This window comes from Struthio camelus, chromosome 10, assembly GCF_040807025.1.
Source record: "Struthio camelus isolate bStrCam1 chromosome 10, bStrCam1.hap1, whole genome shotgun sequence".
In the NCBI taxonomy this organism is placed as follows: Eukaryota; Metazoa; Chordata; class Aves; order Struthioniformes; family Struthionidae; genus Struthio; species Struthio camelus.
The window spans coordinates 15397519-15421305 of NC_090951.1; the positions used below are offsets into that span (position 1 = coordinate 15397519).

General features: G+C 39.0%; 2 protein-coding genes and 1 long non-coding RNA gene across 7 annotated transcripts in view; 2 read left to right on the forward strand and 1 right to left on the reverse strand.

Moving 5' to 3' along the window:
• GPT2 (glutamic--pyruvic transaminase 2) overlaps positions 1-14373 on the forward strand; it is a 29674-nt gene extending 15301 nt beyond the window's left edge. Inside the window, exons 4-12 of one of the 2 annotated variants that reach the window (XM_068955958.1) lie at positions 985-1118; positions 3140-3383; positions 4818-4897; positions 5445-5581; positions 6283-6457; positions 7634-7789; positions 8851-8963; positions 10277-10407; positions 11097-13672. In XM_068955958.1, coding sequence (XP_068812059.1) covers positions 985-1118; positions 3140-3383; positions 4818-4897; positions 5445-5581; positions 6283-6457; positions 7634-7789; positions 8851-8963; positions 10277-10367 — 1130 coding nt within the window. In that variant the 3' untranslated portion in view covers positions 10368-10407; positions 11097-13672. Of the gene's footprint in view, positions 1-984; positions 1119-3139; positions 3384-4817; positions 4898-5444; positions 5582-6282; positions 6458-7633; positions 7790-8850; positions 8964-10276 lie in introns of both variants that reach the window. The other variant, XM_068955957.1, reaches the window with a different exon arrangement.
• The window catches only part of LOC104146345 (uncharacterized), a 40211-nt gene extending 25684 nt beyond the window's left edge, over positions 1-14527 (reverse strand). For both annotated transcript variants that reach the window (XR_011143272.1, XR_011143271.1), the window contains exon 1: positions 14411-14527. This is a non-coding gene — a long non-coding RNA (uncharacterized lncRNA). The remainder of the gene's footprint in view (positions 1-14410) is intronic.
• Positions 14528-14561: 34 nt separating this feature from the next.
• Positions 14562-22768, forward strand: LOC104146341 (borealin-2). Of its 3 annotated transcripts, none has more exons than XM_068955959.1 (10): positions 14569-14959; positions 15523-15651; positions 16695-16735; positions 17129-17189; positions 17858-17925; positions 18702-18769; positions 19053-19151; positions 20229-20361; positions 20590-20676; positions 21484-22768. In XM_068955959.1, the coding sequence occupies exons 1-10, from the start codon at positions 14824-14826 to the stop codon at positions 21529-21531; spliced, it is 870 nt and encodes a 289-aa protein (XP_068812060.1). In that variant the 5' UTR covers positions 14569-14823; the 3' UTR covers positions 21532-22768. The 3 variants fall into 3 exon arrangements, with proteins under 3 accessions (XP_068812061.1, XP_068812060.1, XP_068812062.1); XM_068955961.1 differs by lacking the exon at positions 14569-14959 and adding an exon at positions 15023-15094 and having other exon boundaries at positions 21484-21680; XM_068955960.1 differs by lacking the exon at positions 19053-19151 and having other exon boundaries at positions 14562-14959; positions 21484-21846.
• The last annotated feature ends 1019 nt before the right edge of the window (positions 22769-23787 follow it).

Sequence of the window (23787 nt, forward strand, 5' to 3'; positions counted from 1 at the left end):
TTTGTGCATGCAACTGTGCAGTACTTACAAAGGTTCTTTGTCTTTATAAATTATGCTGCTGCAGAAATAGAGCAGATCTATTATCAAACTGACCACTAGCATATAACTGAGCGATGAGAGTTAAGTCAGGTACAATTATTCCACTCCACCCAGCAAGCAAAGAAGATCCTGCAGCTTTGCGACAGTGTTCTAAATTCAATGTACACTTGTCACTTCATTGTCCATCAGTCTTGGAATTCGTTCCTCACCTTGTCTCAGGCTTATTTCTACTCTTTATTTTTTGCATATGCTCAGCAATGGTGCACTTATGCATCTAACATCTTACTATATTTAAGATTACTAGTTGTGCTCTTGTAAACTTCACATGAGGCTTGTACACTGGGGTTATGCTAGATGATTCTGCTACAAGTAGCTGAAAAGCGGTTGTGGCAAACGCTGTAGGGGGAGAAGGAAGCAGTTTAAGGTTTTTTGTTTTTCAGACTGCGAGAGGAAATGGTGCTATGTTCTTTTTATATTGCAAATAGAAATCTTATTTTTGTCATGGATTTTTAAAAAGTTATTTTCCTTCCTATTACACATGCTACCTGTGTTCTTTGTTCCCATTACTTAAACAGTTTACTTTTAAAGTAGGTTGCCCTTCTCAGGTAGATTTCAATGTAAACAAAGTGACTGGAAGATAGTCAAAATGGGATTGCTCTCCCATTTTGCAAAGCAGCCTTTAAGTCCTCTTTACCAATCCAGTAACTTACTTTTGTATTTCGGTGATACTTATTATACTTGTCTAATCACAAATGAATTATTTTTGCAGCTCGGTGAACAAACCTACTCCTTTTCCTACATCTTGAAAGAAACGTGCCACTCCCGGGGATCCAAGGCTCTCATATATACAAACTACTTCATACACTACTAGCTCAGGAATCTTGCTAGCAAACAGCAAATCTGATATGCATTGTACTCAGTTCTCTCATGTTCTGTATTTCACAGGATCTTACAGTGCCAGTCAAGGTATAAATTGCATCCGTGAAGATGTTGCTTCATATATTGAAAGAAGAGATGGAGGAGTTCCTGCAGATCCAGATAACATATATCTTACCACTGGGGCAAGCGATGGTATTGCTGTAAGTGTTACAATTAAACCTGTCTCTCTTTGGTATAAAATACAATACATTAGTTACCCTAGAAAATACAGATCTCTCTTGTATCTCTGGCATCATGAACTCCTGCAACCTTGATCTAACAGATACTGAAGTCACATTAAGTGGATATCCAATTATGTGGATGTAAGATACCAGCTCAGAAAAAGGCCTGTGGACACATAGTATCTTTGCATACACTAACTAGTATCTTTTGTATAGGTAGTGCAAACTACATAGGCACCTAAATATAAATTTAGTAAATTCAGACCATTCAGACTGTGTCCTCAGCAGTTAAGAGGCATAAGCACTCAAGCCCTGAGGGTATGAATCACTGGGAGAGAGGAGAAGAGGGAATGACCTCAGAAGTGAGAAGTTACAGGAATTCTTCTTCCCAGTAAACTGCCTGCTAACGCAGATTAATGCTGGTGAAAATCCCAAAGACTGATTTCAGTAGCCAGCTCATTTGGGAAAAAAGGTTTTGGCTGAAACTAAGGTTCAAAGATGGTCCTCAGTTAAGGATCGGTCTCTTATATTTCTCCTTTTCACAGATATATTTCCTGATATTGCAACAACTAGGATGTTCTTTGCTTTTATTAAGGCAGCCTTTTATAGCTTGTCTGTAAAACTTTTTAAAAATGACATCTAGTGGCAGGGTTCAGAATGACAAACTGTTCTGACATGAACAGTTCTCCGGATCTCTTCAGTGAATTGTATTTCCAGAGTCTGTGATGCCAAGGGTTACGCTGGCAGCTTGTCAGGAATGGCAGCATAGCATATCAAATCTGTACTGCGCTTATTTGATTTTGCCAGCGATGAAAAGCAAGTAGTATATCGAGTCTCATTATTTGGCACTCCAAGGACAGAACAACTATTTATTCAAAACTTGGGGGAGGAAGGGTGTTGAAAATTTTCTAAACTTGCATTTAGCCCTGATTACACTTTTTGAATGCTAGGTATTTTTAAACTAGTGGTGGATATAAAATGATGATGCTTATAGATCATTAGCTTAGCAGCTGAGTTAGTACGTGATGAGACACCCAGAAAAGAAGATTTTGTTCTAGAACCTGTGAGAAACTTAAAGCATCAGACAATGTCACTGCTGTTACATCTGAAGTGCTATTTTTCTTTTTACACTATCAATCAGATGTTGATAAGGATGCCTGCTTTAATTGCATCTGCCCTTCAGAATTCTCCCGTGATCATAAAGGCAAGAAATCTCTCTGCTTTCTGCACCAAATCCACTCTTTTACCTAATTCACATTAAAAAAACCCTACACATGGACACGAATACACACAGACGCACCCTTTGGGCAGAGGTAAATCCTCTGGGCTGACCTCACCATAAGCATTACCTTTCTGTCTGTATCTTCCAGGCATAAGCTATATATGATACATTAGATATCTATCCTAAGATATACAGACTTGTGGTCTCTTGTACTACTTGGAAATGAACCATAATGCCAGGCTCTAACTTTGTTCCCACCTGGCCACTCTTGCTCCTAATCTGAAACAGGTCTCTCTGTTCTAAGGGAAAACCTCCACGTGCCCCAGCTCTAATTTCCGGTTTCGTTATTGGCCTTTTGGGTTCAGTGGGATAAGAGGAATGGAAGGTAATGAGCAACAGCTAGCTCAGGTTTCTTTGCTTACAAACTCCAGCCAGGCACAGAAGAAAATCATGATCTTGATATTCCTGTTTCCAACCTTCCTTCTGTCTCGTGCTCAGAATATTTTCCTAAATGTAGCAGCTGATCAGACGTGACCTTTAGAAGCTGTGACATGCAGAACTGAGTTAGACAATCCTCCATCAGCTAGTAGCTTCACATGAAATAAACAGATATTCTTTGATATGGGAAAATGACTGTATGCTTCTAGAATAGAAATCTACTTTAATTCGAGTTTTTTTTGTTTTGTTTTGCTTTGGAAGGAAGATCAATAACTTATTCTAGAGTATACTTTTAATTCTGGTGTGTGAATTTTTAATTTAATTCCTACTTTTTCCCCAGACAATTTTAAAGATCCTAGTCTCAGGAGGTGGGAAATCCCGAACAGGAGTGATGATCCCTATACCACAATATCCCTTATATTCAGCAGTCATATCTGAACTAGATGCTATCCAGGTGAACTACTACTTGGATGAAGAAAATTGCTGGGCACTAGATGTGAATGAACTTCGCCGTTCCTTGAATGAAGCTAAGGCATACTGCAATCCAAAAGTCCTCTGCATAATCAACCCAGGAAATCCCACAGGTCTGCAGTTTTGTTAAATGGATGTTTTTAAGCCCCTCCCCCCCTTTTTTTCCTCTTTCATTCATTTGACATTGCTGGCAAATCCTAAATACATGTCAAATGTGTAAAGCTGAATTCTAGAGATCAGTCCTTTACGTGGGACAGTATGCCACACTTCTAAAAACTTATCCTCAGCATCATGAAACTACAGGGATCCGGGGAGAGAGAAGGGAACAGGTTTACTTTGTTTGTTGGACCACAGTTGGAGCCACTGCTTCCACTGAACTTTTGCAGACTTGTAGAGTGTGGTGACCTTCGGTCTTTATCAAAGATCTTGTCTTTGAGATGACCTGCAGCCTCTTGCCTCTGAGAAGCAAAGACTACAGATACACTTTGAACTCAGTGGCAACTACTCTCTCTCTTAGATGTTTCTTTTTGAGTAATGCAGGTTGCTTAGTGAGAAGCTAGCTCCCACTGTCCCAAATTAGTTTGAATGCTACGGTCACTGCTACTCTTGCAGAAGCTGGACTCAGCGAGGCAATATTTTGCCTTCCCACAGTCAGTGGGAAGATTCTGCCTAGCACAGAAGCAATATTCTTGCAGAAGCTCTAGGGCTTCCACTGGATTAAGCAGAACCTTAAATTTTAAATGGTGTCTCAAATATGGAAAGATCAGGACTCCTTTCAGTCCCCTTTAACATGCTAACAGGAATCAGACTTGCAAGTGAGATCCATTGCTTCAACCTACTTGAGACTATGAGAACAAGTCAATTGTCAGCATATCATTGCACTCATCACTATAGTATTTATCAGCATCATTTTACATTGATATTAATGGCTTGGGGACAGAAGAGAAGTTAACAGAAAAACTTTAAATGAGAGTAAACAGCCATAAGTTATCTTCCTGCTGCTTGTCAGCTAAACTGTAGTGACCACCTATACGTATATATAATTCATAGCTTGTTGCATTTGTGAAGAAAGGTGGCTTGACCCAATACCTCTTACTTAGCAACTGCAATGAGTTAGGAAGGCACAGTGTCAGTTAGTGCAGCTTGGCTCACAAACAGGAACACAGTAACTCAGCTCCTTGCAATTAGCCATCCATCCATCTTCTGACTAAACTACATTGAGATAACTTGCTTTTGTTTAATCATCATGCAAGAATTTCAAATGATCAGTTATATACACAGACTACTCTTAATAAGCTATTGAGTAATTAATGTATCTCACACTCACTTTGCTTGAGTTACTAAGTTACCTTGATCCATAATTCCTGCAAGAATGTTCCTTACTTTCACACTGTAGTGAACTGAATTCTAAAATTCAGTAGCTCTTTTCTGAGAAAGGGAGGTGTCCTATTGAACAGCTAGTAGCTTAACTCAGTCTGGGCTAAGAAGATTTGTACATATTCTCTACTAACTTTGTTCCTCTTGCTTTAAAAAAAAACAAACTATAGGACAGGTGCAAAACAGAAAGTGCATTGAAGATGTGATACACTTTGCTTGGGAAGAGAAACTTTTTCTGCTGGCTGATGAGGTAATGGAATAGTCTCTTCTCTCAAAAGCACAGCTAAGAGTTAAGTGTACAAGGTGTAACCTTTTCTCATGTGTGGAAGAGGTATTTTTTAAGTACAAGGAACAGAATCTCTGCTATCAGATTAAGACACGAATAAACACGCAAGGAGTATTAATATGAGAGGATGCTTGATCTGGATTTGAACTAGAGAGAAAGCATTGTTCCTTCAGGAGGGACACAGAAAGGAAACTTGGCTGGAACTGACTTGAAAACTTACACGATATTCAGACTACTTAAAATGAAAGAAACTAAAGGAAAATCAATTAAAAAATATAAGTAAAGGTTAAATTATATGAAGAAGTTCACTGTTCTTCCAAAGGCCAAACTATTTGGTAAACCACATGAGATAAACCTTATCATGACAGTAGCTATCACCTAACAAAGAACCTTGTGTTTTCTAAATGCTTTAAGTGTTAATACTGTTTCTTCAGCGATCTGACTCTCTAAAAGGCCATCTTTTATCCCCAGTTGGGGGAACAGAGTACATTAATGCCTTCTGACTGTTCAGGTTTACCAGGACAATGTGTACTCTGAAGGATGCCAGTTTCATTCTTTCAAAAAGATTCTGTATGAGATGGGGCCTGAGTACTACAACACTGTTGAGCTAGCCTCTTTTCACTCCACCTCCAAGGGATACATGGGCGAGTAAGTCTGTTTTTTTTTTTTTTTAATTTCACCTTCCTCATTAATTTGGTTGGATAGCCTTCTCATGTTACTGACCTGAAGGTAATCCAGTGTCCTCTATTAGTATGAACTAAAAGCTATTAGGAAAAAGAAAACAAACATTTAAAGCATCACGTAATGAATTGGCTCAGTTGTTTTCAAATCACTAAATAGTGCAACATTACAAGTCTATTTATTTCAGACATCTAACGCCTTAGTCCCATGAAGCTGCAAACTTACAGGTCTAAACTAGACCTGTGATATGGCTTCCTACAGTCAAGTGAATAGCCCAAGAATCACTGAGAAATGTAATGTTACAAATGTTTGGGCTTGGTTGTTTTTTTTTTTTTTTTGGGGGGGGAGGAAGATGGAAGGAAAAGAGTTTTCTTATTAAATGAACTCTGCTACAGCCATATGTTCTTGTTCTGAAGAGCAAACAATCCAAGTTAATGATTAACTTGGCTAACAGGGAGGCTGCAGGTACACTATATTCTTCATATGGGATATTAGGATTTAATGGCACAGTATTTAGTTCTATCTTAAAACAACTGTTTAAACAACCTGTATGTTATATATTGCAAGATGTCATTAATCGTCTTTCCACTTTTGCAGTTATTTTCATTGCTTTTCCAATATTTATATACTCCGGGTTAACTGATCTTTTCTGCTCACTCTAATCATAGATGCGGCTACAGAGGAGGTTATATGGAGGTCATTAACTTGCACCCAGAAATTAAAGGACAGCTTGTTAAGCTTCTTTCTGTTCGTCTTTGTCCTCCAGTCTCAGGACAAGCAGCAATGGATATTGTAGTGAATCCTCCAGTACCTGGAGAAGAATCTTATTCACAGTTCATAAAGGTCAGCTATAAGATGCTTGTTCTTTTGTGCATTTCCTAAACCTATGCTAAATATTGTGAACTCAAAATGTGCACAGAGATCTGACTTTTTTCCTTTCCTCTTGAGAATCCTGTAGTAACCCCACTTTGCAGAACTATGAAGTGTATTTTAAATTAACTCAATATGACTACCTTTAAAAATATTTCTTATTCCTTTTATGGTTCCTTTGTTTAGGAGCCAAAAAAGCTAAGAAGGCATTATCAAATCAGCTTTCTTGCTGCTAAGTTTAGCTTTTCTCCTGTGTTTTGCATGAAAACAGGTAAGATTTGCTTTGACTAAATCAAAGTAGGAATGTAAGTCCAAATGCAGTTAAAAAAATCAGCTTTGTTCCTAGGTATTTAATGCCTTTATATACTGAACAACATGGTATTTCGGATTAAAGTATTCATATAGTTTCTCACTTGTAAAAATGGAACTGAACCTGGCTTAGTAAATTACAGTACTGAGTCAGACCGAAGGTTCAATTAACCTGGTCTCTAAAAACAGCCAAGAGTGGATGCTCAGTAGAAGGAAGACTGTAAGAACAGGGCACACAGACAGAGAGACCTCTCCAGGCTACTGCCTGTCTACAGCACTTTGTAGTTTCAGATTTCCCAAATACCCTGCCAATGTAGGCAAAAATACAGGAAATAGGGCATGATTTTTCCCAGTTTCTGGCTAATTGGACCTTTGAGGCAAAGGTTGTGCTAGTAACCTTAAAAAATGCCTCATCTACTACCTTTTTATAGGTAGCTTTCATAGAAAAAACAAAGACTGAATGTATATAGAACCCATGAAACGCTGTCTCCTGTCTCCCTCCCTCCTCCCAACTGCAAATCAAGCAGACAAAGCAACTCATTTGCTAGTAAACTGTGCTTACCTTACCTCTCAAAAGTTAGTATTTAAGATGTAGGACACCTCACTTGGAGAGTGTGTATCTGCTATAGTATGAATTGTGTGAACTTGTACTTTAAGAGGTCTCTTTCTACATTGCTGTTTGTAAAAACTGGACTTAGGTAAAACATCATTTGTTCTAAAAGGTCAGCAAAGCCCTAAAAGTGCTTAATTCTAGTTAGGCTAATTGAGGCATCATATTTTTCTCTGGCATTTGTATTGCCACTTCAAATACGTCAATCTCAACACCTTCCTTTTCAACAGGAAAAGGAATCTGTTTTGAACAATCTTGCCAAAAAGGCCAAACTAACAGAAGACATGTTTAACAAGGTACCAGGAGTTCACTGCAATCCACTTCAAGGAGCTATGTACGCTTTCCCACGGATCTTTATCCCTTCCAAAGCCATAGAGGAAGCAAAGGTCAGTCAGTCATTTTTTCCCCATTCCATTTTAACCTTCACACACTTGTGCCTGCCACTTCTAATGATGAATTCTTATTCCAGAGAGAGAGTTGGCTCATGTAGTTACAAAAGCAGTACTTCACTCACTCTGTATGATCTTAAACATAATATGACCTTTACCTAAAAGGAGGGAAGCAATAAAGAACATTTCACCACATTGGTGAGTCTTCTAGGTTGAGAGCGTTAACCAGGGATGTCAGTGTTAATAAGACTGAGTCATAGCTGGACCTGTGCAAATTCCAATGTGCTGCCCCTGCCCAGGTTCGAGAGTGCAGGATGTATGATTGGGATTCAAAAGGGCTGCCTGCTACTTCCCCTGCAAGAGAAGCACATTCAGCAAGTGAGGGAGAGACGGAGGCAGGTTTCCTTACAGATTTCAGTTCTGTACAATACCTTTCTCATATCTGAGTCAGTAAAGCGTATCACTAAACGACAAGTCTCTCAGTTCCTAACTGGAGCTTTATTACCTAATGTATAACATTCGTTTTTTCTAAAGGAAACTGTATCTGCACAGCAGAGGATAAAAATAGGGCTTTTCCCCCCCCACTGATTATGTGATTAGGCATATAACCTGCATGTATTTAAGAACTTCCATAGCTATTAATCAGGGGACTTTCTAGTCAGCAGATGCTTCAGGGGAAAAAATTAGTAACAGCCAGAAGAACTGGAACACACCTCTCGAATTAATTTCATCTTGTGAGAAAGCAGTGGCTTAGATCTTTGTATGCATAATTTTGAGACTTTTGGCAAAAAGTTACAAGTCAGTCAGGAGAAAAATAAAAGTATCTAAAAGCTTTGTTTTGAAGTGAATGTTTTGTGCAGGTTCTTCACCCCCAAGCACTAGTGCGATTTAGTTTGTAGCATGAACTCTACCATTAGGAATTGCTCTTCATCTATTTAGTGAAAAAATAAGAAACTAGTAACGCAAGACAAGGGTTCAAGAAGAAAAGCAACCACGAAATTGTATATATTTGGAGTATTTCGACTTCATTAATTCCAAAGTTGACATCCACTCCTTAGGCTCATAAAATGGCACCTGACATGTTCTACTGCATGAAACTTCTCGAAGAGACTGGAATCTGTGTTGTACCTGGAAGTGGATTTGGCCAAAGGGAAGGAAGCTACCATTTCAGGTACAGTTTCTGTTTGCTAAAATCAGCTGAAGCGTAATAAGCTAAGTACCACCCTAGTACTTTCTCTTCTGATTAAATATAAGAATCTTTATTTAAATTTATTTAGCTTTATTTACATTGTTTCACTTTCTATTGAACGTTTTCTGTGGGTCTAAAAACTAGGCAGATGATCTGTTCTGCTAGATGAGCTATTCAGGTTTGTATGGTGTTTTCCCAGCTTGCCAACATATTTTTCTTCTATGTTTATACATTGATGTTTGAAATGCTTTCTCCACAAATACAAACAATAATAGTAGCTTATACTCTAATCTTTAAAGTTGACTGAGGCTTCAAAAAATTTACCCTGCTTTCTTCAGAGGGGGGAGGGGGGTAGGGTTAATCAGTGTTTCTATATGGAGAAATTGTGTGACAGCTGCAATATCTTCTCCTATAAATCTGCTCCTTGCATATGCTGCATATGCATATCTTTTCTTCACTTTACTGAAACAAGAAGTTGGACAAAACCTTCTAATACCCAAACTGTGAAAATAAACTCTATTGCTCTTGCTTCCAGTAAATAGCACTATATTCCAGCTGAGCCACCGAGAGCTGGAATTTATCATGGAATTCAGTCTTATTTGGTCTGAAGCAACAGAACAGAAGTTAGCTTTAGTTATGCTAGCTCTGCAACATAGATAGCTGGATTAGGTATCTGGGCGCGTGCTGCTCCAGGAAAAAAATGTGCGTCCATCTTCTACTAAATGGGTGCAAGTCCAGAAATAAGGTAATACTGTACCAGTGTGAGAAAATGTTTTGTTTGCATCCCCACTATCTTTAGCTCTTGCAAGCAGTCTGATAACACAACTTGATTTTCAGATGATACTGAAGAAGGAAAAAAGGGACCAAAAAATTGCAGTTTTGGATGTTGCCTTGTTTTAATGCTTCTGAATCTGGATTTCAATTCAATAAGACATTTACATTTACTCATAACTGACAGCCCTTGAGGATCACAGAACTGAGTATCATTTGGCATAACTGCCCCCGAAATGGAAACTGACTTGCTGAGATTTCTTATTGATATCCTTTTTATCACTCAAGAAAAATGAAGTTTTGAATTCCTACCTATTAACCAATTGAAACCAAAGCTACAGTTCAGTAATATAGTCCAATTAGACCATAAATGCAGAAAAATAAAAGAATCACATCAAGACAGATATTAAACTTACCACATTACTAGCTGAGCCCTAACGTAAATCAACATCTGTGGAAAGTTCTCACTTTAATTTGTTCTGAAGATAATGTGGGGTTTTTTTCTTCTAAAAATTATTTTTCAGAATGACCATTCTTCCTCCAGTAGAGAAGCTGAAGATCCTACTGGAGAAAGTGAAAGACTTCCACATAAAGTTTCTTGGAAAATACGCATGAAAGTGCTGTGGCTTTTCCCTCCCATCCTCTTCCCTTGAAGGTGAATGCAGAAAATGAACAAAGATGCGCTGAGAACACGCTGTTCATCTAATTTAACTAAATTCAAAATAGATAGAACCTATCTCAGATACTGCTACAACTTATTGGACAATTAAGTTTAATGTCTGATATAGAAGACATTGTTACACCAATTTTTTGTTAAGGGGAAAGGGAGAATGCGAAGAAAGCGGTGGAAGAAAGAGTCAGTAAATGATTTTGTGCCTTGATTGGAAGCTGAACTTCTGGCTCAATAGGCTGGGGAAAGAAGCTGCTTATGAAAATTACTACTGCTGTGGTCTTTTATGAAACAGAAATGCTGAGCAATCGTTTATCAAGGAACATGTTTGCCAACTTAAAATTCTACTAAACAAAAATCCAAAGGCCTATATTTTAGGTATTATTTGGTTTCTTTTTTTTTTTTTTTTTTGTTAAGTATGTAGCGTTCTCCAAATCTCATAAAACATGTAGGTACAGCATGCTTATTTAAAAAAAAATCATTCACAGATGTGCGTGGATACCTTTGAACTTCTATTAAAAAAAAAAGTCTTGCCATCACAGCATAAGCTAAGTGCAATACAGAGTTTTGATCAGAGAAGGAGTGAACATGATGTCTTCTTGAACCCTATTTTTCTGAAACTGAAACATAACGAGGAACACTAACTCTTCTTATTCCTATGCTTCTCAAAACAGATTCTGCCAGTATAAGATGAGAGCAGTGAACACGTCCTCTCATAACAACTCCATTTGGCAAATAACAAAGCCAGTGAGTCTCCTGTTTATTCACATCTTTTACATACATGGAACCTAATAAGCTACTAATCTCAAAGCAGATATGAGTATTGTCAATCCTTTCAAATAGGGTCAAATAAAATACTATTTCAAAATCACTTTATCAATGGAGAACATTTGTTCAGAACGACATGATTAGAAGACTTGTTGGCTGGCTTAAATACAACTAGAACTGGCAAGGACTAACAAAGGTTATCAGAAGAAATGCTTGGGGTGGAGTCTAATGAAGGAAAAAATGTATTTAAAAGGAAAATGTCTTGCACGTAGCATAAAGATGACAATAATACACCTCACTTAAATTTTCCACAGTCATATTGCTGGCTGGCTGGTCTGAGAACTCAACTGAACCAGTTTCCTATCTAAGAATACAGCTGTGTTACTCTACTATCTATGTTAGTTTCCCTGCATAGAGGAAAAAAAGTTTGTGTCTCTATCTAGAGTTGGAAGTTGGATACCTTCTGCTAGGACAGATAAAGGACTGAAGGAACACAGCTTCCAGTATTCAGCCATGAAAGCGTTAACATTTGTCAGGCTTAGGCTCAGCCTTTTACCAAGTCTATTCATTAACAGTATGTCATTTAATCTATTCACTAATTTTAAATTATTATTTAGAAGTAAACTCATTAAAGTTACTAGCACGTTGTTAGGCTTCCTCTGTTGCTGTTTCAGCGTGCTATGCTGACCCACTTACTAAAGCCAAGGGCTAGAGAATTACCGTATGAATAAAGAATATGACAATCTATTAATATAAGAGATGTCGCCAATAATTATCCTTACGACAGCAACTACTAGCCTATGAAGTAGCATTGGCAGTAGCTGTGCTTCTCATAGGTCCTTACTGAAGTCTTTAAGGAAGAATTTAGCAGTTCTCAATCATCTGCCAGTGGACAGAGGCTCATAAATGAAAATGGCTTGCTGGTAGACAAAGTTAGGAGGCTCGGAGAAAAAAAATCTACCTTTATCTTTGGAGGACAGCAGACTGGGAAGCCTTATGTTGCTGCTATCCATGGATAAATACAACCTTTTATCTGCTAGCACTCTCCACTTGGCATCCTTAATATGCACTAATAAAACAAATTTTAAAAGCAAAAATGTAGTAAGAGGTCAGAATATTGATGTAAAAATAAGACAAACAACACTTTCCTATTCTAGGAATGGGGCCAAATCAGATCTGGCTTTGGACTCGTAATGCAATGTAGATTGAAGCTAAGATCTAACAGTGGGAATTAGAATATTTTTTTATATTTTTGTAACTACAGCTTTTTCATGGGGTAGTATTTGTAATCTAATACGTCAATAGATTTTATATTTGCCTTGCATTTGCACCTGATTCTCCTGGCAAAAATGTAAAGGTTTACAAGTTTCTAATGACACTTCACAAGTGTCAAAGGCTTTTTGTTTTAAGTCAAGACAGCAATTCTTACACTTTTAAATCAAACTATAATGGCATAAACTGAGTTTTTTCTAAACATTCTATTATGGTGCCTTTTATGTTTCTGACATTGTAAGGGATAACACTTTGTTTTTCATGCTTCACATATGGAAGGGTGGTGATTTCTATTTTCCATCCACAATATTTGTATGTACTGTGATAAAGTAAATGTGCATTTTTGTGGAACAATCCTATAAAGCTAAGAAAAGAGGCTTATTTTCAATGTCTGAAATATTTCATTAATAACAGACAATCCTGACTTTCTAATGCATGCTTCTAAGTTTGGCTTTCCTACAGGTGCTCCTTACTATGGTACTTTAGATGTATGAGACTTCCAAATAATAAAGCAGATGTTAAAAAAAAAGCAGTAATAGTTCTGCATTTCCTATGTCATTGAAACAAGGATTTCCTGGATTGCACTATGAGGCATTTAACTTCATTTTCAAACTAGTACTTACTTTAATCCATGTCTCTGACTGAACTCACACTTTCCAGATCATCTAATTTATGTATCGCTCCAATTTTTGGATGTGAAATGTGTCAAACCTGTTATCAGAAAACTATTTCTTACCAATGCAGTACCTACAGAGATGGCTGTAGGCATGTTTCATGTCCCTAATTAATCATATCTATTTCTGTAAGGAGTTGTAAACAGGAGTTAACTAAGCCACATTTACTTCTTCATAGAAAGGATCAATCAGTTGGTTAAGGCAGATCAACTGTGCCCTGAAGCGTTTGGCAAGAGGTTTGTTTGGCAAGAGGTTTGTTTGGTATTGTTGGTTGCTTCTTTTTATCAAGACTTTTTACAAGAGAGATTAAACTTACTGAGCAACACAATCTGTCTTCTTGCCGTGGCATCTCAGAATTCCTTCAGCATTTGATAACTCAAAATAAAATGAAGTTTAGGGAAAGGGAAGGAACTCCTGCTTCCTCAAATGTACATGCATATGCCAGCAACACCAAAAAAAACCAAAGTTTGGCTATTCTCTTTCTTACATCAGGTATCTGAATGTTTTCCGGGGCAGAAACTTACACTTTTTTTTTTTTTAAAGCAAAGAACATGATCTGATATAAAAAGGCTATGTTATAAACTGTCAATTAGATTTTCTACAGCTTTGCATGAGTGATGTACCAGGGGGTGTGTACCAACCTGAGTGTGAACCAGCGTCCCATCTGGTTCAGCAGATGCTGACGTTGTGTTAAACGCACAAGAAGATCCAGAGAAAGCTTTTCACTTTGGAGGGCTTGCTACACAAACTGCTTAGAGCGTATGAAAACCCCGTAGTGCCCTAAACACTCTCTGACTTCCTCTCTATGCAGGCCCTTCCTCAACAAACACAGATTACATCATTTGTAGAAAACTTGACATATTCAAGCCTCTGGTGCACATTTTTTTTTATTTAGATGCGTATAAAATCATACGTTTATAGAAGGAAATCTATTTTTAAGGAGATGGCTATGAATGTTTGTATGTGTTAAATAATAAGTATATGTAGTCTTAATAATCTAACACTTCACATTATTACATTTCTATTAAACACTGTCCTTACCTGACTATAATCCAGACCAACTGTACCAATTCGCATCTGGCTGAACAGGTTTTTTACTTTTGCTAGCTTCACAACCCTGAATGCTCTGTTCACTAAAGAACTGTAAAATAACTGAATGCAGAACCACGGCTCTTAAACGGGCTCCTTTTCAATAGGAGAAGAAGGTTTTCCCGCACCAGGGCCTGGGCGCGTAGCCGCTGCCCTGCACTCGACACCCTCCCGTTACTACTCACCCCGCGGGACGAAAGCGGTGGCCACCGGCCTTCTCGCAGGGCCTCGAGGTCAGCAGCAGCTGTTTCAAAGCAGTTAACCCCGAAACACGCGATTTTTTCCTTTTTTTTTTTTTTTTTCCTGTCAGGGAAAAGCGCGTTCTGTCAGGGAGGCGCAGGTGGAGCTGCTGCGCCACAGCCGTGGCCCCGTGCCCGCCTCTGCGGCCCCACAGCGATGGCCGCCTCCCCCACCCCCCAACCAGCCCGCTCCCCTCCTGGCCGGCGAGGCCCGGGGCAGCTCCCTCCCCTCAGCCGAGGGGCCGCCGCCGCCAGCGGGTGACCCCGCCCCGACCGCTGGAGGGGGAGGGCGAAGCCCCCGCTCGTTTACAAAGGCACCCGCCGGAGGCGAGCGGAGCGGAGCGACGCCTTTGGTAGCCATGCCCCTAAGGAGACCGCCGGGCGCGGGCAAGCGGCGCAGCACCGACTCGGGCGTGGAGCCCGACCGCGGGGCCCTCTCCCAGGAGAAGAAGGAGCAGCGTATCGCGCTCTTCCTCAGAGACTTCGACCAGCAGGGTAGGGCCGCGGCCGCCATGTCAGGAGGCTCCGTCGCGCCCCCTCCCCCCACACCCCACCTCGGGGGGGGGGGGGGTGCGCGACGGAGCCTCCTGACATGGCGGCGCCTCCCGCAAGCCGGGCCGGGATCCGCCGGTACCTGGCCGGGCCTCAGGGCACCGCAGCCTCCCCTTCCTTCCCGCTCCCCCCCCCCCCCCCCGCCCTCGCCGGGGTTGCTGCTTCGGTAGCAAAAATAACGGTTTGCGTCGCCCTTTTCCCGCCGCTGAAGAGCCGCGGGTGGGATCTGCGGTTGTAGTTACCTGCGTGGCTGTAGCGCGCCCGCGGGAGGCGGCTGGCGGTGTGTGGGGCAGGTGACGCCGTTCCAGCGTCCAGGCGGCCTCGGCCGCTCTGACCCTGAAATACGTGGAGTTGGGTCAGCTGGGAGCTCGCTTTGAGTCACTCTGGCATAAAAGCCAGTTGGCCCTGTACAAGGCCTTATTTTAACTTTCTCTGCGAGCCAGGAGTGATTACGCTTGGAAATACGTAGGACGTGTGGCGATAAAGGCTTATTTTGTTTTGTAAAGCCAAGGAAAATATCCAGGAAATGAAGAAAGAACTTGATTCGCTTTTGCAAACAGCCGAGAAGGCGTTTACAGTGGAGTTGCTGAAGATGCCAATTGCTATCAGAAAAATGAAAAGAAAAGACTTGCTTAGTAAGTGCTTGTGATCGGATGATGTTTGTGAGTGCTGTAGGCCGCTTTACATCTTGGTGTACTCTGGACTAACACAAGGAAATGAGTAGATCTGGGACTCTTAAGAAAAAGATCGCTACGTCTGCTAAACGTTAGGCGAATCAGTAGTGGTATTAAGTTGCAGATGAGCAGTAGGTGCCCTTGATCAGCTGCAATTGACCTGTGTAATGCAGAGTATGGCATTAGTAGGTCATGTGGTATGAAATCTGTACTTTCTTTTAATATATATGCTCATAAGTCATCTTATTTAGAGCCTGAAGAGACAAAGACTGACTAATTTAGCTTAGTAAGCTGTTCCTGCGCTTAAGAACTTAAGCGCTTCTTTCCATCAGAATCTGTTCATCTTAGCCACTGAGATTATTTTGTTTTTCTCTTAATTTGAAGTCCTTTACTACTGAGCCCTAATCATGTAGTTGTTTACATATGATGATGAACAAACAGCTTTAATATTAACCTTGTATTCATGCAGCAGTTTAGGCCGTGGTGGACAGTCAGCATCAGATGTATATTCTGGTGAGAACTGATATTTCTGAAATCTACCTTGCAGCTGAAACTTGCAGGGGCCAGAGAAAAGTTCAAGAGTCTTAGGTTTGATCTGAGTTTACTGTAAGCCTTTGCTGAGTATGTATTTTGGTGTCTTTCTTGAAAACTTCCATCTAAAAGTGTTAGCTTTGATCAGTGCAATGTATACCTTTTCTTTCTTCTTTAAATTCAGTTAGTGTGGGCTAAGCTTCATACTCCTTTAAAGATTAAACACGTGGAAGTGATTTTTATTTTTATTTATTCTTGTTATTATCTTGTTTTTTCATGGAGTTCCAAAACTGACTGTCCTATAGTACTTGAATCTTGTTCAAATGCTACATATACCCTAGTTAAGATTAACTGTTTAAACAACTATATTCCTGAATTACTTGTTCAGTTTCTTATTCCATAAGATAGGAACCAATAGTTCATACTTAAGCAAGTAATAGCATATAAACAAGTTATATATTCTGGTATTACAGATTTGCAAGGAGAGGAGGAAGCGGCTCTTGCTGCAGCAGTGGTAAGTGTGTATTTTCAAATTTTATCACAGCTTACAGCACCAGAAACCTTCCATCTCTGCTGTAAGGGTTTAAGAGAAATATTTTTTGCTTGGCTGTCTGTGTCTAAATACAAGATGATATGAAAAAGCTAGCCAGACAGCCATGGTGCAGTTATGAACATTACCTAAAGTTTTAGGGTCATCTGCAGGCCCAATCCTGAATTTGTGACAGGACTTAACTGTCTGTTCCTTTCTTGCTCTGTGTATGCTTATGAAAAATAAAGTGGTGTTTAGCCAATCCCACTTGTGTCACGTAGTTTTATGTCCTTTTGGTTCACTGCCTTTCTTGGGATAACGTGCATACACTGTGCAGAATCTATTGACGTTTCCTCTTGTCTGCTAAATGTTCTATAGACTGACTGCTCTCTAGAAGACACACCAAATCCAAAACTGATGAGGACCAACAGCAAAAAAGGCAAGTCAGTCTATTAATATGTAGCTTGACTCTTAAATATTTCTCTTCTAGTGGTGTGGGCTGAGTGTTGGCTAGGTGAATGTTAAGCCCAGGGGAATGCAAGAGGGAAAAGCACAGTACTGTACTCTATAGAAGTACAGTATACAGGTCCCCCCAGCTTCCTGTATGGAGGATCAAGAGCTATGCATTTAGGTACTTTAAAACATGTGATAAGAGCTCCTGTCCGTTGTATTTATCACTGGAAAAACGGTGAGAAGAGACAGATTTAAGTGACTTGTCAGTGCCTCGCAGAAGAGCTAGGAATGTCATCCATATTTTTTTGACAAGTTCTGCTTTGACTTCCTGCCTGCTCACGTTTGTAAGGAGAATGCTATTTCTCTTCATTCTCCAAAATGTGCAATAAGAAGGACGCTGTGACTGAGATGTAATTTTATTTTGGCTGAGGGTTAAAGGGTTATCCAGTGTCTTTTAACTGTCCAGTGCGTCACAGGGCCTGTGACAAACATGTACAGTTTGCTTTGAACTCAGTGCCAGGCAACTGACCATCGAATAGCAGAACTGATATGTGGCTGTCAGTGGGCAAGTAGCCTTCACTCAAATGAGTATGAGGTGGTGGTTATGTTCTTCATGAGATTTTTATTTTCCTTGTCTTTCTAATACCTTTTTAGTTAAGGTAACTACAATTGTTGAATATGAAGATGCCAAGCATATTTCTGCAAAGAAAATATCTAAAAAAGTAAGTTTATTCCAGACAAACAACACAAGGGTTTAATCAGTTCTGACCTACTATGGACCCTACTAGATCCATGATCAGGCAGGCCAGTGGCCTGTTGTTTGTTTGAAAAATCAATTGTTTTAGCTTAATTAAAATATGTTGAATTTAAGCAAGGCTAAACTGCATTGCAAATTAATTTCATAATAAGCTATGGTATCTGGATTTCTGTAACATTCACACAGACATGTAAATGTTAGTATAGTCATTTTCTCTTGTTGCTAATAGCCGTCTTCTCTGGATGGTTTGAGGAACTTGTGTTTTTAATACACAACTTCTTTTAATACATGTTTCTCTATATTTGGATGTCTTGTGCATTCCTGTCCACATTGATCTCCAAGCCACATATCATAGCTGTATTGATTTTTACCACCTCAGTCCTTCTGTGGAATGTAATGGCTCAGCTGGACACTGAAGTACGTGCCAAGATGACAAACCAACTGAGACACGAAGATTATATGTGCAATTCTATTACAGGCCTTACAACTTAGAAGGTTGTGTATTAGAAAGGTTGTTGCATTCATACTGAACTTCAGTATTAACAAACAAATCATGATTCTACATTATAAAACCTTGGTCTTGAGTCATTTTGACTACATGTAAAACTGTATAAAAGGCAGCACTATGAGACTTAATTCCCTGCTGAAAAAGAACAGTTCTTAAAATATTTTCCTAGAACTATCTGTTATTGCCTTAAAATATCATTTCTTTTAACTGTACTCTTACATATACGTTTTCAGGTATCCAAAACAAAGTCATTGGTTTCGTTGGCCTCTGGTTTAAATAGCAAACTGAACCCTCTTCCTAGGTAAGGCTGACCTTTGATAGCTTATGTAACTTATGGAACTTGCAAACACAGAGTAAAATTCTTTTTCAAGTAAAGCAGCTGAGATTTGAGCCTGATAAGAAATCTGATAAGATATGTTGCATAACCTGAATCAGATGCACTGTAGTCCTGTGAACCTTGTATAGAAGTGCCATTAAGGAGCAAACATCAGCTGATAAAGAGATGTAGTTGTATCTCCACAAATCCTTACAGCAGAAGTAGATGAGGAGGAAACTTTAAAAAAAAAAAAAATCTCTTTTGTTAGGTCTGCTCACTCTTCTCCAAATGTGAGTGAGGCTGTTAAGGCTCTTGCCTCTGATTGCAGTGCCACAAATTACAAAGCCATGCCAAAGGTATATAAAAGGTAAGTTTTGTTTGTTTGTTCTTAATAAGTAAGTTATTTTGTTAAATACTAAGATTATATATATCTATATTGATATCAAGGCAGGATGAAGATTGTGTGCCACTAAATTTGGTAGCAGAGATGCCAGCCAATTATACTTTTTTCTTTGAGTATGGGTGTTAACTTATGTTCTCATGGAGGTACAGGATGTGATGTTATAACTTAGCCTGTTTAAAATATGTATTTTTATATATATACATATATACATGAATACAAATTGCCCTCCCACCCAGTGTTGTTTAAACACAGTTTAAACTACTTCTCAGAACCCTAGCTGAATGAAAATATGACTAATATGCCTGTGCTTATGACTGGAAACCTGAACAGTTCAATAAGCAGAAAAACTTAATCATGCTCTGTAAACTACAGAGTCTGGTTTTGGCAGATGTCATCAGCTAAAGTGACTGAAAAAGTTTGATAACTGAAAGGATGACAAACGAGAAAGTGGCTTACCTTTTCACCATGGCCTGCTATAAATGTCAGAGGCTTGTTTCCAAGTAGAAGATACCAAAACCTTGCATTTTGAAGGGGAATAAGAACAAGTGGTATCCCAAAAGAAACTTAGGAATTCCTTATGGCATAAAACATGTTCCATACCCCTGACAGGAGCTTCAGTATTTCTCAATATCTTCCTCTGTAGTAGACAGATATGCTTTAAGTCTTATCTTAAGCCCTGAGGCATGAAGTTTCTTCTTTCCAAAACTGTAAGTGTTTACTGCAGATACTGGAGAGTGGATATTCTTGTTGCTGAGAGGTCCAAATGTCAGCTTGTTCACTGGCCTGTAACAGAGCCCTAGAAGGTTACTGCAGCATTTTAGAGTCATTAAAATATTACTAGCGGTGCTAGTAAATGCCACTGCTGCTTCCAACAATGTTAAGATGTTTGATTTCCTGTGGTCTTCTGTGAGAACTGGAAAAATTCAAACATGATTGCCTTTGTCAGATACATCTGCTTTTACTTGCATTTGCTCCATGCTCGAGAGTCTCTTGCATGACATAGGAAGTTAACCTCAGACAAACAATGTTCTTGTATTCCAGTGCTAGACTACAACCTGGTGTCCCAAAAACTGTACCTACCAGTGGAAGAGTTCAAGGCATGTTACTAAGAAGTAAATCAGTACCCCAAGATAAAACTGTTCCATTTGTAAACATTCCCCTGGCTGATGGACAGGTATCAAACCTTTTTTTTTTACTTCTTGCACTTACAGTAGTTGTTAAACAAAAGGTGAATAGTTTGATAGTAATTTTTGCTATCCCGAAATGAGCTGCTGCTAAACAAAAGAGACAGTTTCAGTTCTGCAGTGCAGCATGGAGGTATATGACCTTCAGAAAAGGTGGCCATAGATATAAAAACATTCAGAATAGTTTTTATCTTAAAACTAAGTTTCTCTTTGTTTAGACGCTCTGTACAGCTGGTGGAGACCTCCGTAACATTGATGTGCAACTGCTAAATCAAGATACAGTACAGCATATTCATAACTTAGTGGTAAGCTTAAAACTAGTAATTTATATTTAGATATTCACAAAAGGCTTTACAGAATTGCCATCTAGTCCTGTGAGGCACTGACACTTTCTAAATATGTAATTGTTCTGAGGGTAAGCCTAAATTGGTTGGCCTAAGTTGGAGGGAGGACTAGGGAGAGGGAGGGGAAGAACTTCTGCACATTAATGCAAATATGCTTACATAAGCATGTGGAGTCTAGTAGATGCCAGGGGGAGGACAGAAGCATAAGCTCATCTTTCTTGATCCATCCAATGTCTGCCCTGCTGTCAGAGAAGGGCAGTTTGCTCAGTCTCCTATTCACAAAGCCTTAGAAAGATGCAGCTAAGTTTCAGCTCTTGTTGCAGTCCCTCTATCATTCTGTCTCCCTTGATGAGTAAGGACTCCTGTTAATTCTCTGCTGCTCTTGAATAGTAACTATCTTATCTTGAGTTCAGGGAAGTAAAATTATTTTGAAGCAAAATACATTTGAACAGACTCTTGTACCACATACTAACTCTCCCAGGGAGAAGCATAGCTGGGGCTGTTGAATACATGCATGTGCAGTACTAGAGATCTGGTATATACCTAAACACAAGTCTTACAATCTTATGGGTATTTAGACTAGAATGAAGCTGTGTGAGTTAAAGATGTGGAAGCTACCTTGTATTTTGGAACATGCACCTGCCTCTGTAGGTAAAGATTGAGGATGTGTTTGCTTATTGCTTGTTTTAGCAACAGCTAGTTTATCTGTTTCCTCTTACATGCATGTATCTGTTAGCTAGAACTAAAATTAATTTTCTTTCCCCTCAGAGTGAGCTGACTGTACTATGTGGAAAGGCAACAGTTAAACCAAGTTAATGGAACTTGCATAAAAGCCTGTCTCCTGACTACAGAATAGTCATATGACAGTTTTCTTTCTTCTTCTAAAGTGTCTAGAGAATTTCTATGTCTTAATAAAGCTGTGTGCTGCCCAATAAATGTTTTTATATAAAGCTTACAATGCAATTTGTATATTATTAAAAATACCTGTCATCTCTAAAGGATACAAAAGCAAAGTAATTCTACCTCTCAAGCTTTCTAGAAGGATTAGCTAACATCAAGCTTATTTCACAGTAGAATGAGTATAAAACTTATTTTCATATATGCTGCTATTAAAGTAGTTAGTTCTAACTTATAGAACTATTTAATGTCCTTCTTCCATGTGTGTCACCTACAGGACCAGCATGTTTGGCCTTCCCAGTGACTAAATTCTTGAATAGCCTTTTAAGCCATAGAGCTTTAGCCTGTAGTGGCCCATATTGCTTGTTTAATCTTGTGTGAGATTCATATTATCTCCACAGTTGTCTTGTGTTATAGCACAAGACTAATACGGATGAGCATTAACTCAAGATTCCCTGTTATGGGAGTCATGTGTGATGGTGTTTCTGACCCAGTTTTCCTAACACTTGTATTTATTATCATGTATTTTCTGAGTAACTGGGAGGAAAGGCACTTGCCATCTTCCCAGGTACAGACAACAGTCCTGTGGTGACTATTGCTGGTACATCAGTAGTTCCAAAACTTGATGCTTTTTGTTCCTTAGTTTCCACTCTGATTTTGACTGAGATTCTTTACTGTGAAGAAAGAATCGGGCTATCATTTAGGCTAAATGATAGCAGGAAAAGCTGTTTTGTGGCATTTAAAAACTTTAAGAATGAAATGTAGACTAGCTTCTAAGCACTTTTTCCTGTTGTGCTTCAATGTAAACCTCAAATTTAATGAGACAAAGGTCACAAGCCTCAAGAAGGGGGAAAAAAACCCCACAACACAACCACCTTTTCAGGGCATGGAAGACAAGGTAAAGGTGAAATTGGTAAAGAACATGCAGTCAATACAAACTGTTAAACCTACCTTATTAAAACTGGGCTTTCTGTCCCTGAGTAACCAGAAAATGCAGGAATGAAGATCTCATGGAGAAGTTGGTAGAACTTTAGGCCATAATTATGTTCATGAACACTTAGTTCTGTGAATAATTTAGTAGTGTAGCTTGAATTAATATAGGTATCTCTCCTTGCATTGATATGTAAGTATAATAAATATGCTATGCTCTCAGCTCTTACATGATTAGTGCAGGCAAATTTTTGGAAAGGGTATAAGGTTGAATAGAGTATTAGGCATGCTTTGAAAGACAGATGAATACCTTTAGGGATCTTGCTGCAGCTCGGGTAGGGTGGTACTCCTATTACAAAAATATTTAAAAGATAGCTCCAGTTATTTCATTGGGGCTGGTGTAGTTAAAGTATTTGAGTTTAACTTAGTAGCCTTTTAGTCACATAACTCATCTCTAAAAGCTGGGAAAGTGTTTCTAGTACCTGACACAAAGGGCACCTTCACAAGATACACTGTATCATTGTAATGAAGCCCAAAGACTTCTTGAACAAGTGCAGTCTTCCTTATGAACTACCATTAAGCTAGGAAGCCTACAGAAGTCCATTCGTATCTACAGTGTTCATTTAAATTTGATGAAAGAGGTAATGTATACAATTAAGATGATGAGGATAAGGGGGTAGGGCATTTTAACTTCATAATTGCATCAGCCTAACACTGCACTAGAAGTTTGTGAGTTAATGAGTAAAATACAGAGCCTTCTGAAGAGGACGTAAATAGTAAAGCAATAGGAAAGAAATTGCTGTAAATACTAATTGATTTTAATATCCTTGACATGTTTAATTTTCTCAAACACCAGTAATCTCATTTTCTTCTACTAGTTTATTTTTCTACAGACCCATTTCCAAAAGCATATGGCCTCATTTTGTATGTTACAAACAAACCAACCACACACAACACTATCAGCACCATATGAAAAGAAATGCACTGTAAACATCTTCTTGATAGAGTACATATTTTCTTACAGGCTTCCTGTAAATCATCTTTACATCAATTCTCATCACTTTTATATGTGGAAACAGACATCTCTCAACCCCCTGCATTTTTTTCCTTCAGCTCTTTAAGGTTCTAATTTAGTTGTGAAAGGCTTTTTCATCTCTAAAAATAGAGAACACCACACCTATTCTTCAGTAATACCTCCTCTGACTTAAGTGCTTCAGTTGGAACAGTTTATTGCTAAGAATACTT

Coding starts and splice junctions, on each gene's coding strand:
- LOC104146341 (XM_068955959.1), top strand. CDS start 14,824: ATGCCCCTAAGGAGACCGCCGGGCGCGGGCAAGCGGCGCAGCACCGAC. Junction 16,736..17,128: donor CGGCTCTTGCTGCAGCAGTG/GTAAGTGTGTAT, acceptor AATGTTCTATAG/ACTGACTGCTCTCTAGAAGA. Junction 18,770..19,052: donor AAACTGAACCCTCTTCCTAG/GTAAGGCTGACC, acceptor CTCTTTTGTTAG/GTCTGCTCACTCTTCTCCAA.